The sequence below is a fragment of the Leucopleurus acutus genome (assembly GCF_964270905.1).
Source record: "Leucopleurus acutus genome assembly, chromosome: 21".
NCBI classification, from domain to species: domain Eukaryota; kingdom Metazoa; phylum Chordata; class Mammalia; order Artiodactyla; family Delphinidae; genus Leucopleurus; species Leucopleurus acutus.
Genome location: NC_139163.1, coordinates 29,605,963 through 29,620,472, shown reverse-complemented (window position 1 = coordinate 29,620,472; position 14,510 = coordinate 29,605,963). Strand labels below are relative to the sequence as shown.

At 39.9% G+C, this 14,510-nt stretch overlaps 1 protein-coding gene across 4 annotated transcripts in view; it reads left to right on the top strand.

Annotated features, from left to right (window-relative positions):
* The window catches only part of NSD3 (nuclear receptor binding SET domain protein 3), a 105,718-nt gene that overhangs the window by 85,075 nt on the left and 6,133 nt on the right, over positions 1–14,510 (top strand). For 3 of the 4 annotated variants that reach the window (XM_082863876.1, XM_082863878.1, XM_082863879.1), the window contains 5 exons: positions 614–770; positions 5,910–6,112; positions 6,816–6,928; positions 7,491–7,760; positions 13,489–13,605. In XM_082863876.1, the coding sequence (XP_082720002.1) occupies positions 614–770; positions 5,910–6,112; positions 6,816–6,928; positions 7,491–7,760; positions 13,489–13,605 (860 nt within the window). The remainder of the gene's footprint in view (positions 1–613; positions 771–5,909; positions 6,113–6,815; positions 6,929–7,490; positions 7,761–13,488; positions 13,606–14,510) is intronic. The other variant, XM_082863877.1, reaches the window with a different exon arrangement.

Below are 14,510 nucleotides of genomic sequence, written 5' to 3'. Positions count from 1 at the left end.
GTTTGACTTTATTTGTCTTCACTGAAAAGGTAATGATAATGTAATCACCAATTCAAGATTCTTTTCCTTTTTTGTATTCTTACATGGGAAGAAAAAAGTACTGGTCAACCTATTGGCTGTTTTCATTCTTGCTAATGTTGTTATAAAGGGATGTAGTTAACTGTGCCACTGGATTAAAATACAAAGATGACCATTGCTTGCTTTCTTAGCTCTCAAGGAGAAAAAGAGAGTTGCTACATATTTCTCTGAAAATCTGTTCTCAAATCTACTCAGTCTAAAGATTTTATGCATCTATTTGTCATATGTTAATAGTCTTAGCTGCCTGCTAAACTGGTACTTCAGTAGCCCACATTTTAGAGGGATAAAGAGTAATGTTTTTCCTACTACTCAAAGGCTTTGAGTTTCTGGCCACTGAAGCCGTCCCTGGAAAGGGCTACTTCAGCTAAATCTGTTCATTGCTTTGTATTTTAATCCATCACTAAAATATAACTCAGTCCCTTGGTTAATTTCCCTCAATCTGAATCAAATTTAATGCAGGTAAAAGATAACTTTCTCTCTTGTCTCTCTCTCTTTCCTCTTTTCTCAGTTACTAAGACTGTTTGTTTGTTTCAAGGTGGAAGATTGCTCTGCTGTGAGTCGTGCCCGGCTTCCTTCCACCCGGAGTGCCTGAGCATAGAGATGCCAGAAGGCTGCTGGAATTGCAATGACTGTAAAGCTGGCAAGAAACTACATTACAAGCAGATTGTTTGGGTCAAATTGGGAAATTACAGGCAAGTTTTTCCAAGGACAAAGAGGAAGTATTCAGTTACTGTTCAGTAGTTCATAGCCTGTACACAAAGTGGCTAGGAGATAGGTAGAAAAAGCAGCACAGTGCTGCAACTTCCTTAGAAACAGAAAGAGAAGAAACATAGTTTGAGTCTGGGTTTTTAGAAGACTGGGAAGGTTAGTGGTTGATAGATATTTTTTATGAGTTGGTTGACTTTTGTTTTTAAGTTCTGAAAGTTACTTTTTCCTAATGGACTATGGTACTAATAGATTTTAAAATAAAAGCTTTCATGTGGAGAGTGGGGAAGATTTTTTTTTTTGCACTCTAATTAGATTTATATTAATTTCTGATTTCTAATAAAGTTAAGAGTTTATATCCTGGCCAAAATAGCTCTTTTTACCCCTAAATCTAGTCCATTATAGTTCTTGCTAGAAGCTCTAAATTGTGTGCAAAGAGAGAGCTTTTTAGAATTTAAAGAGAGAGATTATTTCATTAGGAGCCTTTAGATCTTAAGGGAATGAAGCAAGAAGTATGTGTGATTGCCATTATTTTAATAAATCTTCCTCCTTTTAAGAAGCCTGTTTCTAACAAGCCTTTAAGTGAACAGGAATAATGATGTTTTTTTAAACTCTGCATTTTACATTTTGAGGCATATGTTTATAATTTTACTAAGAAAATAGATACTATTCAAGAGAGGACTTCGAAGGCAGTGAAAATGCTCTGTATAATATTATAATGTTGAATAAATGCCACTATGCATTTGTCTAAACCCATAAAATGTACAACACCAAGAGTGAATTCGAAGGTAAACTAGGTGATTATGATGTGTCAGTGTAAGTCCATCCTTGGTTTAAAAAAAAAACAAACACACACACAGTAGAGTTCTGCTTTTCAATTAGAATCCTAAGTATAATATGTTTCTGTAGAATTTCAAACATACTGTAATTTTTTTTAACAAGGGCTATGTCATTTTCTCTGTTTTAAATACACTGCTTGCTTACCTATTTAACCTTAAAAACTTAGTTTTTAGCTGAGATAAGGGGCATTGAGAAGCTCCCCCCCAGCTATTTTTTTTAACGTATGTCGGGGAAATCTCCAAGTTCTTTTTAAAAAATGGACAGTTTGAATACATAAATAATTTTATACTTTATGGCAAAAGATACAGAGTTTTAAAAGGCAAATATCAAACCAGGGGAACTCTTCTACTCTCAGTAAGAAAAGAAAAATACCTTCCCTAGAAAAAGGAGCTGGGCTTCCCTGGTGGCGCAGTGGTTGAGAGTCTGCCTGCCGATGCAGGGGACACGGGTTCGTGCCCCGGTCCGGGAGGATTCCACATGCTGTGGAGTGGCTGGGCCCGTGAGCCATGGCCGCTGAGCCTGCGTGTACGGACCCTGTGCTCCGCAAAGGGAGAGGCCACAACAGTGAGAGGCCCGCGTACCGCAAAAAAAAAAAAAAAAAAAAGAAGGAGCAAAGAAGAGAAAGAGCCAGTTTGCAAAGGAATAGAAAATAGACATGTAAAAAATGCTCAGCCTCACTAAAACTCAATGTACATTAAAAACAAAGAGTTTATTTTTCAATTAACAGACTTGCAAAGGTTTAAGAGTAATAATTTTGCAGCTCGGGAGGGCATGGGGAGACAAGTGCTCCTGTCCAAGTAAGGCATCACATATCAGACTTGTAACTATGCATCCCTTTGACCCAGTAGTTCCCCTTCAGGGAATTTATCTAAGGAAAAGAATTGGACAGATGGGCAGAAGTGTACTTATAGGGGTGTTCATTGCAGTATTATTTCTAATTGCAAAAATTTGAATAATCCAAATGTTCAGTCAGTAGGGTATTTGTCAGATAAATTGTAGTGTATCCATATTTTAGAATACCTGGAAGCCAAAAGAAGGAATATGCAGGTGCGTATAGTAACATGGGAGGGTATCCACAATATATAGTTAATTTTAGGAAGTATGTTAAACAGTATATACATTATCTCTCCATGTGTTTATACAACTTTTAAAAACTGTAGATCTAGATATAATATGTTTTTATTATTACCTGGAAAAAAAACATCTAATGTTAATAGTCTGAGGCATGAGATTATTAGGGGGAGCCATTTTCAGTTTTTCTGTTATACATTTCTGCACTGTTTTAATTTTTAAAAGAAACACACATTGCTTTTTTTTCATAAAGTTACATTTAATAATTTTAAAGGTATAGTCTTTTTTTTTATTGAAGTGTAGTTGATTTACAGTGTTGTGTTGTGCTAATTTCTGCTGTTACAGCAAACTGACTCAGTGATACACATATATACATTTGTTTTTTATATTCTTTTCCATTGTGGTTTATCCCAGGAGATTGGATATAGTTCCCTGTGCTGTACAATAGGACCTTGTTGTTTATTCATCCTATGTATAATAGTTTGCATCTGCTAATCCCAAACTCCCAGTGCATCCCTCTCCCTCCCCTCCAGCCCCCTTGGCAACCACAGGTCTGTTCTCTATGTCTGTGAGTCTGTTTCTGTTTTGTAGATAGGTTCATTTGTGTCATATTTCAGATTCCACATATAAGTGATATCATATGGTATTTGTCTTTCTCTTTCTGACTTTCTTCGCTTAGTATGATAATTTCTAGATGCATCCATGTTGCTGCAAATGGCATTTTTCATTCTTTTTTATGGCTGAGTAGTATTCCATTATATATATGTACCACATCTTCTTTATTCATTCATCTGTCGATGGACATTTAGGTTGTTTCCGTGTCTTGGCTATTGTGAATAGTGCTGCTGTGAACATAGGGGTGCATGTATCTTTTTGAATTATAGTTTTGTCCAGGTATATGCCCAGGAGTGGGATTGCTGGATCACATGGTAACTCTATTTTTAGTTTTCTGAGGAACCTCCGTACTGTTTTCCATAGTGACTGCACCAACTTACATTCCCACCAACAGCGTAGGAGGGTGCCCTTTTCTCCACACCCTTTCCAGCATTTGTTATTTGTAGACTTTTTAGTGATGGAGATTCTGACCAGCACACATTGCTTTTATAATTAAAAATATATATCTTTCCAGGAGGGGAGGGGTGCAGGTTTGACAAATAATAGATAAGACATTCCTGGATAAGAAATATCTAAAACAGTGTAAGGAGCCTTTAGATCTTCAAACACATTTCAGAGTATTTCCTTTTTAAAAGTTTTTTTGCCTTTTTTTTGAAATATAATTGACATTATATTAGTTTCAGGTATACAACACGATGACTCGACATTTGTCTGTATTGCAAAACGATCACAATGAGTCTAGTTAACATCCGTCACCATATATAGTTACACATTTTTTTTTTCTTGTGATGAGAACTTTTTTTGTGTGTGGTGAAGGAAGGTGCAGTGTTTATGACAGGGAGCCAAGCTAGGAGTTCAGGACAGCTAGTGCCAGAAAAGCCTGAACTCCGATGAGAACTTTTAAAGTTTACTCTCTTAGCAGCTTTCAAATATAGTCTCTTAGCAGTGACTGTAGTCACTGTGCCATACATTACATATTTCCTTTTTTAAAAAACTTATGAATACGAAAATATATTTGACTTAATTTTAGTACTTAAATTTTAATCACATTACATTTTTTTAACATCTTTATTGGAGTATAATTGCTTTACAATAGTGTGTTAGTTTCTGCTATATAATAAAGTGAATCAACTATACGTATACCTATACCCCCATATCCCCTCCCTCTTGCGTCTCCCTCCCATCCTCCCTATCCCACCCCTCTAGGTGGTCACAAAGCACCAAGCTCATCCCCCTGTGCTATCACATTACATTTTAAAGAAGCCCAAAGCAGTGCTCCCATTCACAATTCACTGAGATTTCATATGCAGCTCATATTCTTCTTGTTCATTTTGCAAAGACTCACATCCATGAACTAATTCTTAATGTATTTTTTTCCAATCAGGCCTTTCTGGGCCCCACGAAACTGTTTCTTTTCAATAGCTAGTTATTCTGATGTGAAGCTTCCTGGGGGAGGTGAGTGCATGGAACAAGGCTGGCAGAAAGCGTGCCTCTGTCTACCTGAGCCAGTGCTTGCACTTACCGCGAGCTCCCGGCACGCCTTGACGCGATTCGGAAATACGACCACCGCCCAGCCTGCTTTGAGGGGGAGCTAAATACTGATTACACAAAAGAGTGTTGTTTTGTTTTAACAATTTGAGCACAGACTTCTACCCACGTTTTTAATTAACTCTTAGATGGACACGGAGTGCTTTTAGGTGAAGCGTGTTCATGGTCGCACTATAAATCTGGGAATGCGACCTTGCCATCATTTATCTTCTCAGTAATGTCGTTGTTCATTAAATAAACAATTTTATTAGGCATCTATAAATAAGAGACTGAAAGAAATTTAAGTTTGTATATATCTACTCTTGGTATCGATGATCTTATATACTACAATTCCTGACTTGCCCAATTGTGGGAAACTGTCCAGTGAGCCTCACAGGTGGTTCCCTCAGTGATTGCTGTGGACACAGTCATCGTCGCATGAAGCAGTTATGTTTTCAGTCCTGTCCCAAATCTCCCATTTATTATGATCTAAGATGAATTAGATTCTGAAATATACACTGATATAAACCTAGTACATTTGACCAAAAAGTATTTATCCTGGTTGATTAGAGAGTCAGAAAACACCAGTTTGAATGGGAGTGGGCATTCTTTACTGTAGCATCAGTTTGTTCTCAAATGATGCCCTTGATTACTAGGAATAAAGACAGACTTGGTATTAAGAATGTCACATTTGGAGAAAAACATGACTTTTCTAGGACTGAAATCTGGTTTGGAATATTATTGGTAAATTCTGATTCTTAAGTTGTATAGTGGTTTCATTGTTACTTTATTATTATGCTTTCTTTTCATGATATACATTCTTTTATAAATATCAAATATTAATTTTTTAAGGAAGAAACTAGATCGGGTGTTTAGAGCCTAGTTTGTTTAGTCTGTGTTCACTATTTCATTCATTGTGTTGTTAAATGACGTGTGGTTTGGGCAGGATTAAAGATAAGCGAGGTATTTTGTGTCCTTAGATTCTGAATGAAAATTGCGAAGTACACAACCTTTGTTTTTTGGCTCCCAGCAGCCACATAAAGCGTAGTGCGATTTCATCCTCCTGCTTTCAGGTGGTGGCCAGCGGAGATCTGCAACCCCCGGTCTGTGCCACTCAACATCCAGGGCCTCAAGCACGACCTGGGGGACTTCCCCGTGTTCTTCTTCGGTTCTCACGACTACTACTGGGTACACCAGGGCAGAGTGTTCCCTTACGTCGAAGGAGACAAAAGCTTTGCTGAGGGACAGACTAGTATTAACAAGACCTTCAAAAAAGGTACGTTGGACAACGTTCACAGTGGCTCAGAACTGACACCCCTGGGTTGATCTCTCCACACCTCCTAACTTGCATAAGATGTGTTTCTGGTGTTAGAGAGTTTTCACCAGGTGTTATGATCCGGCCTCCATAAGTTTCCAATTACATTAGAACCACATCACAATCCAGTCAGCTGGAAAAATACATTCAGTGTAGTAGACTGTGCTGTGTACGTGAAAGGAGTTCCCTCAGTGATCTTACTACAAACATAGAGATTATTCTGGAAATACATAGTCTTCTTAATCAAGTGAAGCTCCTTTGTAAGATAGTAAGACTAAATGCTTCCCAGGAAGAGCCTTACAGCTGCTTTTGCAACAAGTTGCCAGGAAGTTTAGCTTTCTGGGTAAGAGTAAAGTGAATTTAAATCTGGTACGAGGTAAAGAGCTGCTCTCTGGTCCACGTGGAAACCTCTGATCATTGAAGTGGGACCTCTCCTCCGAAGCAACAGCCTGCACAGGGCACAGTGTTCAGCCGTAAAGGAGTTATATCCTATGTCAGTGTTACCCTGTCCTGGTGGTAAATGGTTATTTCCAGAATATAATTTTAAAAAGAAACCCTCCGGCCAGATTCAGTACGTTGGGAAGGCAGGGTAAAACTAATCTCTTAATGTTTTTTGTTCATTTGGTTTTTGGTATTTATATACTTTGTTTGGTCTTATTGGCAGCGTTGGAAGAAGCTGCAAAACGTTTCCAGGAATTGAAAGCGCAAAGAGAAAGTAAAGAAGCACTAGAGATTGAAAAAAACTCAAGAAAACCCCCTCCTTACAAACACATCAAAGTGAGTCTTTACCCGTGAAAACATTGCTCTTTGACAGACAAGATGAAATGCATTGCTTTCTTAGTAGTTAGAGGCCCTTGTTGTCTTATAAAAACTTTTGCTAATTACCACCCAGTCTTCTGCAGAACAACCTGAGAGCTTCTGTTGGAGTATCAGGCGGGAGCCGGGGTTGCTGCCCTGGGTTGATGGGGGCTCTGATGAGCCCCTCACACCGAGGAGCTGTTCTTGATCCATCAGTTTGCCATGTGACCAAATAAAAATATAGGGATTTAGCCCCTTTCTTCCAGACAGCCCACAGTGGTTTTCAGTTTTGAAATTGTCATCAACTGGTAGAAGGAGAAATACACAGGATAAATAAGTGAGAACTCACATCAGGTTTTGATATTTTTGTCAACTAAGGAGAGACAGCTATTAGTCTTAGCTTATTCATGGGGAAATTATGATCAAGATAAAGAGCCTTTCTCAGGGTCACACCACAGGGCAGTAGCAGAGCCAAGAGGGCCTGGGTGTTTCCTGTGTCCTGTTCAAATTCCTCCCTCCCATTTGTGATTTTGTTGTTCAGGCTAACAAAGTGATAGGAAAGGTACAGATCCAGGTTGCAGACCTGTCAGAGATTCCCCGCTGTAACTGCAAGCCAGCTGACGAGAACCCGTGTGGCTTGGAGTCCGAGTGCCTGAACAGAATGCTGCAGTACGAGTGTCACCCGCAGGTGTGCCCGGCAGGGGAGCGCTGCCAGAACCAGTGCTTCACCAAGAGGCTCTACCCGGACGCAGAAATCATCAAGACGGAGCGGAGAGGCTGGGGCCTCAGGACCAAAAGGAGCATCAAGAAGGTAGCGTGGGATGGGGGCAGTGGCGGAACAGACCAGGATCTATGCCTCTTAGAAATGCTTCAATAAGGATTAAATACATGGGGATTTATTCCAGATTTTTGAAACTTCCGAAGCTGAGAGTTTGGCACTTCTTGAGCAAAGAGGGAGCAGTAAAAAGAGGTAGTAATAAAATACACATAACACACCATTGTGAAGCAATTATACGCCAATAAAGATGTTAAAAAAATTTTTAATTAAAAAAATAAAATACACATAACCTTTGGGTTTCCTATGATCAGTCAAAAAGGAGAAGGGACACTGGTAATTCTATTTGAAATAATTTTTACTTGTTAAGCAAACTAGATTTAAAATATGTAAAGGAAAAAGAGTAAAGTTAAGGGCGTACTGAGACAGAAACTAGCAACCCCAGGACTTTGCTCCAACATCATAATTCATTAGCCATGAAGCCCTGGTCAAGTCACTTAACCTCGCTGAGCCCCAGTTTTTTCTTCTCTAAAATGGACATAATTCCTGCCCTACATGTTTAAGAGTTGTTGCTAGTCTCAAACTAGATCATATATACAGAAGCAACTGGAAAAATTTGAGATCTTTGATACTTATAAATTATCTTCATTCTTATACTTTGAAGCAATTTTTCAAAGCAGTCTCTTTGTTTAACATGAGAAATACATGCCCATTGTAGAAGATATTTTAATGCAAATAGCTCAAAGAAAATTGAAAATCACCAGTAAATCCTGCTATTCAAACAGTGGCTCTCAACCTTTAGATATCCTGAGAATCTTCCGGGGTCCTTGTTAAAACAGTGCCACCTGAAATATTGGTGACAGGCCTGAACAATCTGTTTTAAAACAAGCCCCCACCTCCACCCTTCCCCCCACCTGCCAACATATAGAACTTGGAGCCGTGTTTAGTGAGAGAAGACAGGCCTAGTGGGAATTTAAAATTATTCTTGGCATTTTTCTGCCTTTTAAAAAACCACCTTTGTCATGAAGAAATACCATATAATGTAGTAAAGAAAATCAAACAATACAAAAACAGATAATAAAGCGTGAAATTCCTCCTTCACCCTCAATTCCTGGTCTCCTCACCAGACAGGACCATTGTCCATAGGTTGGTATGTAGCCTTTTAGAACATTTTCTATGCAATTCTACACATAAACACATATGCAAATACATATTCATATATTCTGTATTTGTAGGGTTTTTTAAACATCAATATAATCATACATATTATTCTTTTTTCCCACTTAATGTATCAGAAAATTATTTTTATGGCCGTAATACAGATTTCACCTCATTGTTTTTCATAGTCTCATTGTATTCCATAGTAAAATGTACCATCATTTACACAGCCTGTTTTCCAATAAATGTGTGTGTGTGTGTGTGTGTGTGTGTGTGTACACACCCACACACATTTGTTCATTCTGTTGATCATCTGTCATCTGTTTCTGTAGGTCAGATCGCTTGGGTGAAGCTCACTCATTCAGCACGTGTTTGTTCAGCGGCTTCCCTGTGCCTGGTGCTGTGCTAGGCACTTGGAAGACAGCAGTGAGCAGGACACCTTTGTGAGTCCACCAGGGACAGATGATAGACATGTGACGCCACTTACCACCAAATGCCACCAAGACAAATAAAGCTGTCAAAGAGGGTAGGGGTGACAGGGACTGGGTTCAGGAAGGTCTGACCCCAACGTGTGAGCGAGGAGGGCGTGCAGGCACGTGGAAGAGCAGGCCGGAGTGAAGGCCCTCCTGCGCCAGGACAGCAGGGAGCTGGAGAGGGAGCAGAGGAGGGCCGGGGAGGTGGGCGGGTGGCAAGGTAGGGGGCAGCGGGACCAGGTCGTGCGGGGCCTCGTCGGCCTCGGGACAGGGACTTCTGGCGGAGTTTAGTAGGGAGGGTGTCCGTCTGCCTCGATGTGTTGGTTTTCTGTTGCTGCTTAACAGGATAACCACAGACTTGGCAACTTACAGCATAACACACAGCGTACTATCCCACAGATCCTATAGGTCAGGGCGTAGCTGGGTCCTCTACGTAGGGGCTCACCAGGTTGCGGTCAGGGCACTGACCTGGCTGGATTCTCATTCTTGTGCCTCAACTAGGGAAGGATCCGGCTTCCCAGCTTGCACGGCTGCTGGCACAGTTCTGTTCTTCACGGCGCTAGGTCTGAGAGCATCAGGTGCTTTGGGTTTGGGTTTGTGGTTATTGTTGTCTTGCTGCTCTTGGCTTCCAGAGGCTCCTGCAGTTCCCTGCCAGATGGGGTTCTCCAACATGGCTGTTTGCTTCCTTACAGCCAGCGAGGGAAAGAGACGCTCCAGCAGGATGGATGCTGAAGCCCTAATGTAACAAACTCACGTAATCACATCCTGTCACTTGGGCCACATTCTGTTGCTTAGAAGCAAGTCACAGGTCCTGCTGTCTCCAGGGGAGGGGATTACACAACGGCGTGAGCACCAGCAGGCAGGGGTCACTGGGGCCACCTTAAGAGTCTGGGCTTCAGAAGAATAACTTGGGCTGTACTGTGGGGAATTTATGATCATGGAGAGAGAGCAATAAAAAGGAGACCATTACAGTCCCGGGGAGAGATGCTGGTGGCCTGGACTAGCTAGGGTTGTAGTTGAGTAGGAAGGAAGTGGTTGGATTCTGACATTTTAAAGGTAGAGCCAACGGGATTTGCCAATGCATTGGGTTTGTGGATTGGGTCGCTTGGTCAAAGGCCATCTGCGTTTAGAATGGCATCATATAATGCACATGTTTTGATATGACTTTAATGCCCTGCATATCACTTGCAAATTTTTGCTTATGATTTCAGGGGAGTTTGGGGAGCCATCCTGAAATCTATCCAGTTTAATACCATGTTAACATCTTTTAATAACATTTATTTAATAAATGTTAAATTTATTCTAAACCACTTATTCTAAACCATATTCTAATTTACTAAATTAATGATATAATTAAGAGAAAAGAAAATACAATCAGGATTATTCTGCACTTTAGCACTTGAGGAATTGCTAATGTTAAGACAATTGGTGTTTTACAAAATAGCTAGAAATATACAGTCACTGAACAGCATAATCATAACGACTTTGTAGCAACATGGAGAAGGTTTGGGTATACTTAGGGGACAGAAACCAAATAGCAAATTGAATGTACACAGTCAGTCCCCTTCTTTTCACACATAACAATTCCTAAAAACGTGTGCCAGAGTTAAACAGGGGACTTCCTGTTATGATGTGGTTTCTTTCTTAGAAATTAAAAAAATTACATTAAGTACTGAATTAAGCCCTGCCTTTTTGCCATTGCCTTTAAGGACAGATTTCTAGCGTTTTAAAAGTTTTTTTTGTTTGTTTTTTTGGCCACACTGCGCGGCTTGCTGGATCTTAGTTCCCCAACGACGGGTTGAACCTGGGCCCCCAGCAGTGAAAGTGTGGAGTCCTAACCACAGGACCACCAGGGAATTCCCTAGAAGTTCTTTATTTTGTTATTTTAATCCATAATTGAATTCACAGTTAATGGTTTTAAGTCCAGTGAGCAACTCTTTGAGGCTAAAGATTTGTCACTTTTTGGATGCCTAAAGTATTTCTTTTACAAAATAGCTAGAGACATTTATTCACAATGGTATCAAGTTTACGAGACTTCCACGCCTCATGTTTGATATCAGCACTTTCACCTTTCTGTATTCACCAATTTTCATAGAATAGTAAATATAAACTATAATAAATGGTTTTCAGGCCTTTAAAGCCACAGAACCCTTTCTTCAAATGAAACCTTAACTTGAATCCCAATTTGTAAAAAAAACATGAAGCGGAGCTGATTTGGTTTAAATTCTGCTCTGTAGGTTTTCATTAAAGGAAACTTACCATAGAATAAAGGAACACTAGGTGGCAGTGCAGCCAAGACGGCAATGAAATCTTCTACCTGGTGAGGGTGGTGATGCCATACAAAGGTGCAGAATGTTTTCAGCAGCCGGGGTCCAAGTCCAAACTGGGTGTAGGAAAAGCCACTCTGGGCCGACAGTGCGTAGTACCTGAACGTGCAGAGCGGTCTGTCGTGGTGTTGCAGTTAGAGATGAAGCGCAGTTCTTTTCTAACTCTTTGTCAGAGCTTGTACTGTCAGTTAAAATGGGGGAGAGAAGAAGCCTGAGGTGCACTCTTGTGGTGACCAGGCCCAGCTGAAACGAGCGTGTGGCTGCCTGAAGCAGGCGGGGTTCCTCCCCCATCTCACCCACGGCCGGCCGGCCACCTAGGAAAAGGCTGACCCACAGGCGCCCTTCTCTTATACAGAAATCACAATCTTGTCTTTTTATCAGTAGAGAAAGGACATTGGCTTATGCTCTTAATTATTCATCAAAATCAGAAAATATAGTACTCTTGCGATGACTGGTACTCTCAGTTCTGTGACACTAAGAGCTATGAGAACGGCTAGTGAGAATTTGTGTCGGGGGCCGGGGGAGGAACACAAGTCTGGTGAAGCAATAAGCAAATACATTTTAATTTACTGCCTAAGACATTTCTTTACCTTAAAAATGTATTGGTAACACCAGTAAGTCCTGTAGCTAATGCTGTTGTCCTAGGCTGAATCAGCCATGCTTTTGAGGTAAAAGGGTTAATGCTTATGCATTTGTAAACATGAAAGGTTGAATGTACCGTGTTTACACTTATTTAAAAAGGAGCTTATCGCTACACACCTGTTAGAATCAGCAAAATGAGAAATAGGGACTATACCACATGTTGGTGAGGAAGTGGGGAAACTGCATCTCTCATACCTGGGGAGAGTAGGGTGCGAATGCGCAGTGGTACAGCCACTCCGGAAAGCAGTTCAGCAGTTTTTTAAAAAATTAAACATGTGCTCACCATATGACCCAGCATGTATCCCAGAGAAATGAAAACCTCTGTCTGCACAAAAACTTTATCAGAGTGCTCACAGCGGCTTTATCTGTAATTGCCAAAACTCGGAGACCATTCACATGTTCTCCAGCCGGTGACCGGTCACACACACTGTGGTGCGTCCTTGCTGTGGCACAGCACTCACCAGTGACAGAAGAATGAACTGTTAATACATACAACTTAGATGGATCTCAAGGGAATTAGGCTCAGTTTTTCTTTAAAAATCCAATCTCTAAAGGTTACATACTGTGATTCCATTTATAGAACACTCTCAAAATGACGAAAACTATAGAGTTGGACAAGGTCTTACTGTTTTTCTTTCGCACAGGGAACTATATCCAATATCCTGTGATAAACCATAATGGAAAAGGATATAAAAAAGAATATATGTATAACTGAATCACTTTGCTGTACGGCAGAAATTAACACAACATTGTAAATCAACTATACTTCAATAAAATAAATTTTTAGAAGAACTATCGAGTTGGAGAACAAATTAGGGATGGAGGATGGATGTGGTTATGGAGGAGAAGCACAGGGCATCTGTGCTGATGGGACAGTTCTGTATCTTGCTTGTAGTGGTGGTTACCTGACTCTACACCTGGTAGAATCCCATAGAACCACACACATGCACACATAACACACACAAATGAGTGCCTGTGAAATCGGTGAAATATGACTAAGGCCTGCAGATTGTACCAATGTCCATTTTCTGGTTTTATTTTGTACTATAGTTGTATTTCCAGGAATGTTTTTGGTTAATTCTCGGATTATACATGTGGTGTTAAGGAATGCTTTCTAATAGGATACACTGATTGTACATTTATGTATTGCGTGCTCCTCTGCAGGGTGAATTTGTAAATGAATATGTTGGCGAATTAATTGATGAGGAAGAATGCAGATTGCGAATCAAGCGAGCCCACGAGAACAGTGTAACTAATTTTTATATGTTAACTGTTACCAAGGTAAAATTGCTTTTTTTTTTTGGTAAGAAAAAAGGATTTTTTGGTTTAATTTGGTGGTCTTAGGTTAAACTCAGTTTCCTTCCTCTCATTTGGTTTTTCTCAAGCAAATTATAATGGTTTGCAGTAGCCAGTGTGTGTCCCACTATAATATGCTCATTATACCAGAGTACAAAAGTGAATGATTACTGGCACCTTGCACAGGTCATGTGAGACGTGCTGTGAGTGAGAAGATGACCAGGAACAGGGTTGACACATCTGGATTTGAGTCCCAGCTCTTAGTCACTGAAAGACCTGGCCCTCAGTTTCTTTATCCCCAAGGGAGATAATTAGCTCTGTAATTCTAAGTTATAAACCACCAGTAAAGTTCTGCTTTAGCAAAAATCCTAACTGTAAATTGTTCTATATATTTAAACTTTTTTTATGAGTTAGGAAAAATGAATGCTGTCAAAAGAAAAATGACAGTAAAACTTCTGGTTTAATACATGTAACTGTGAGTGCTGTTTGATGCACATTACAGCACAACTATTTCATTTAATTTCTTCAACAGTCCTCTGGAGTATAACCTTTAAAAATTGTGACTCACTGTATTGTACATCTGTAACTTATATTGTACACCAATAACTATACTTCAATAAAACTATACTTCAATAAAAGATTTAAAAAAAAAAACAGTCCTCTGATTTACAGAGGACGAGAGACTGAGATCCAGCCCTAAGTGATTTGTTGGATATCTTGTTACAGTTTAATGATGAGCCAAGACTAGTACCCATGTTTCCTGTGTTCCAGGCTGTCTCTAAAACTGAGTCAGAACAGCCTTACAAGAACCAGAAATCATTGAAAAGAAGCACTATGTTAACTGTTTGAAAGTTTTACCACCTTCATGAACATATACTTTATATACATAA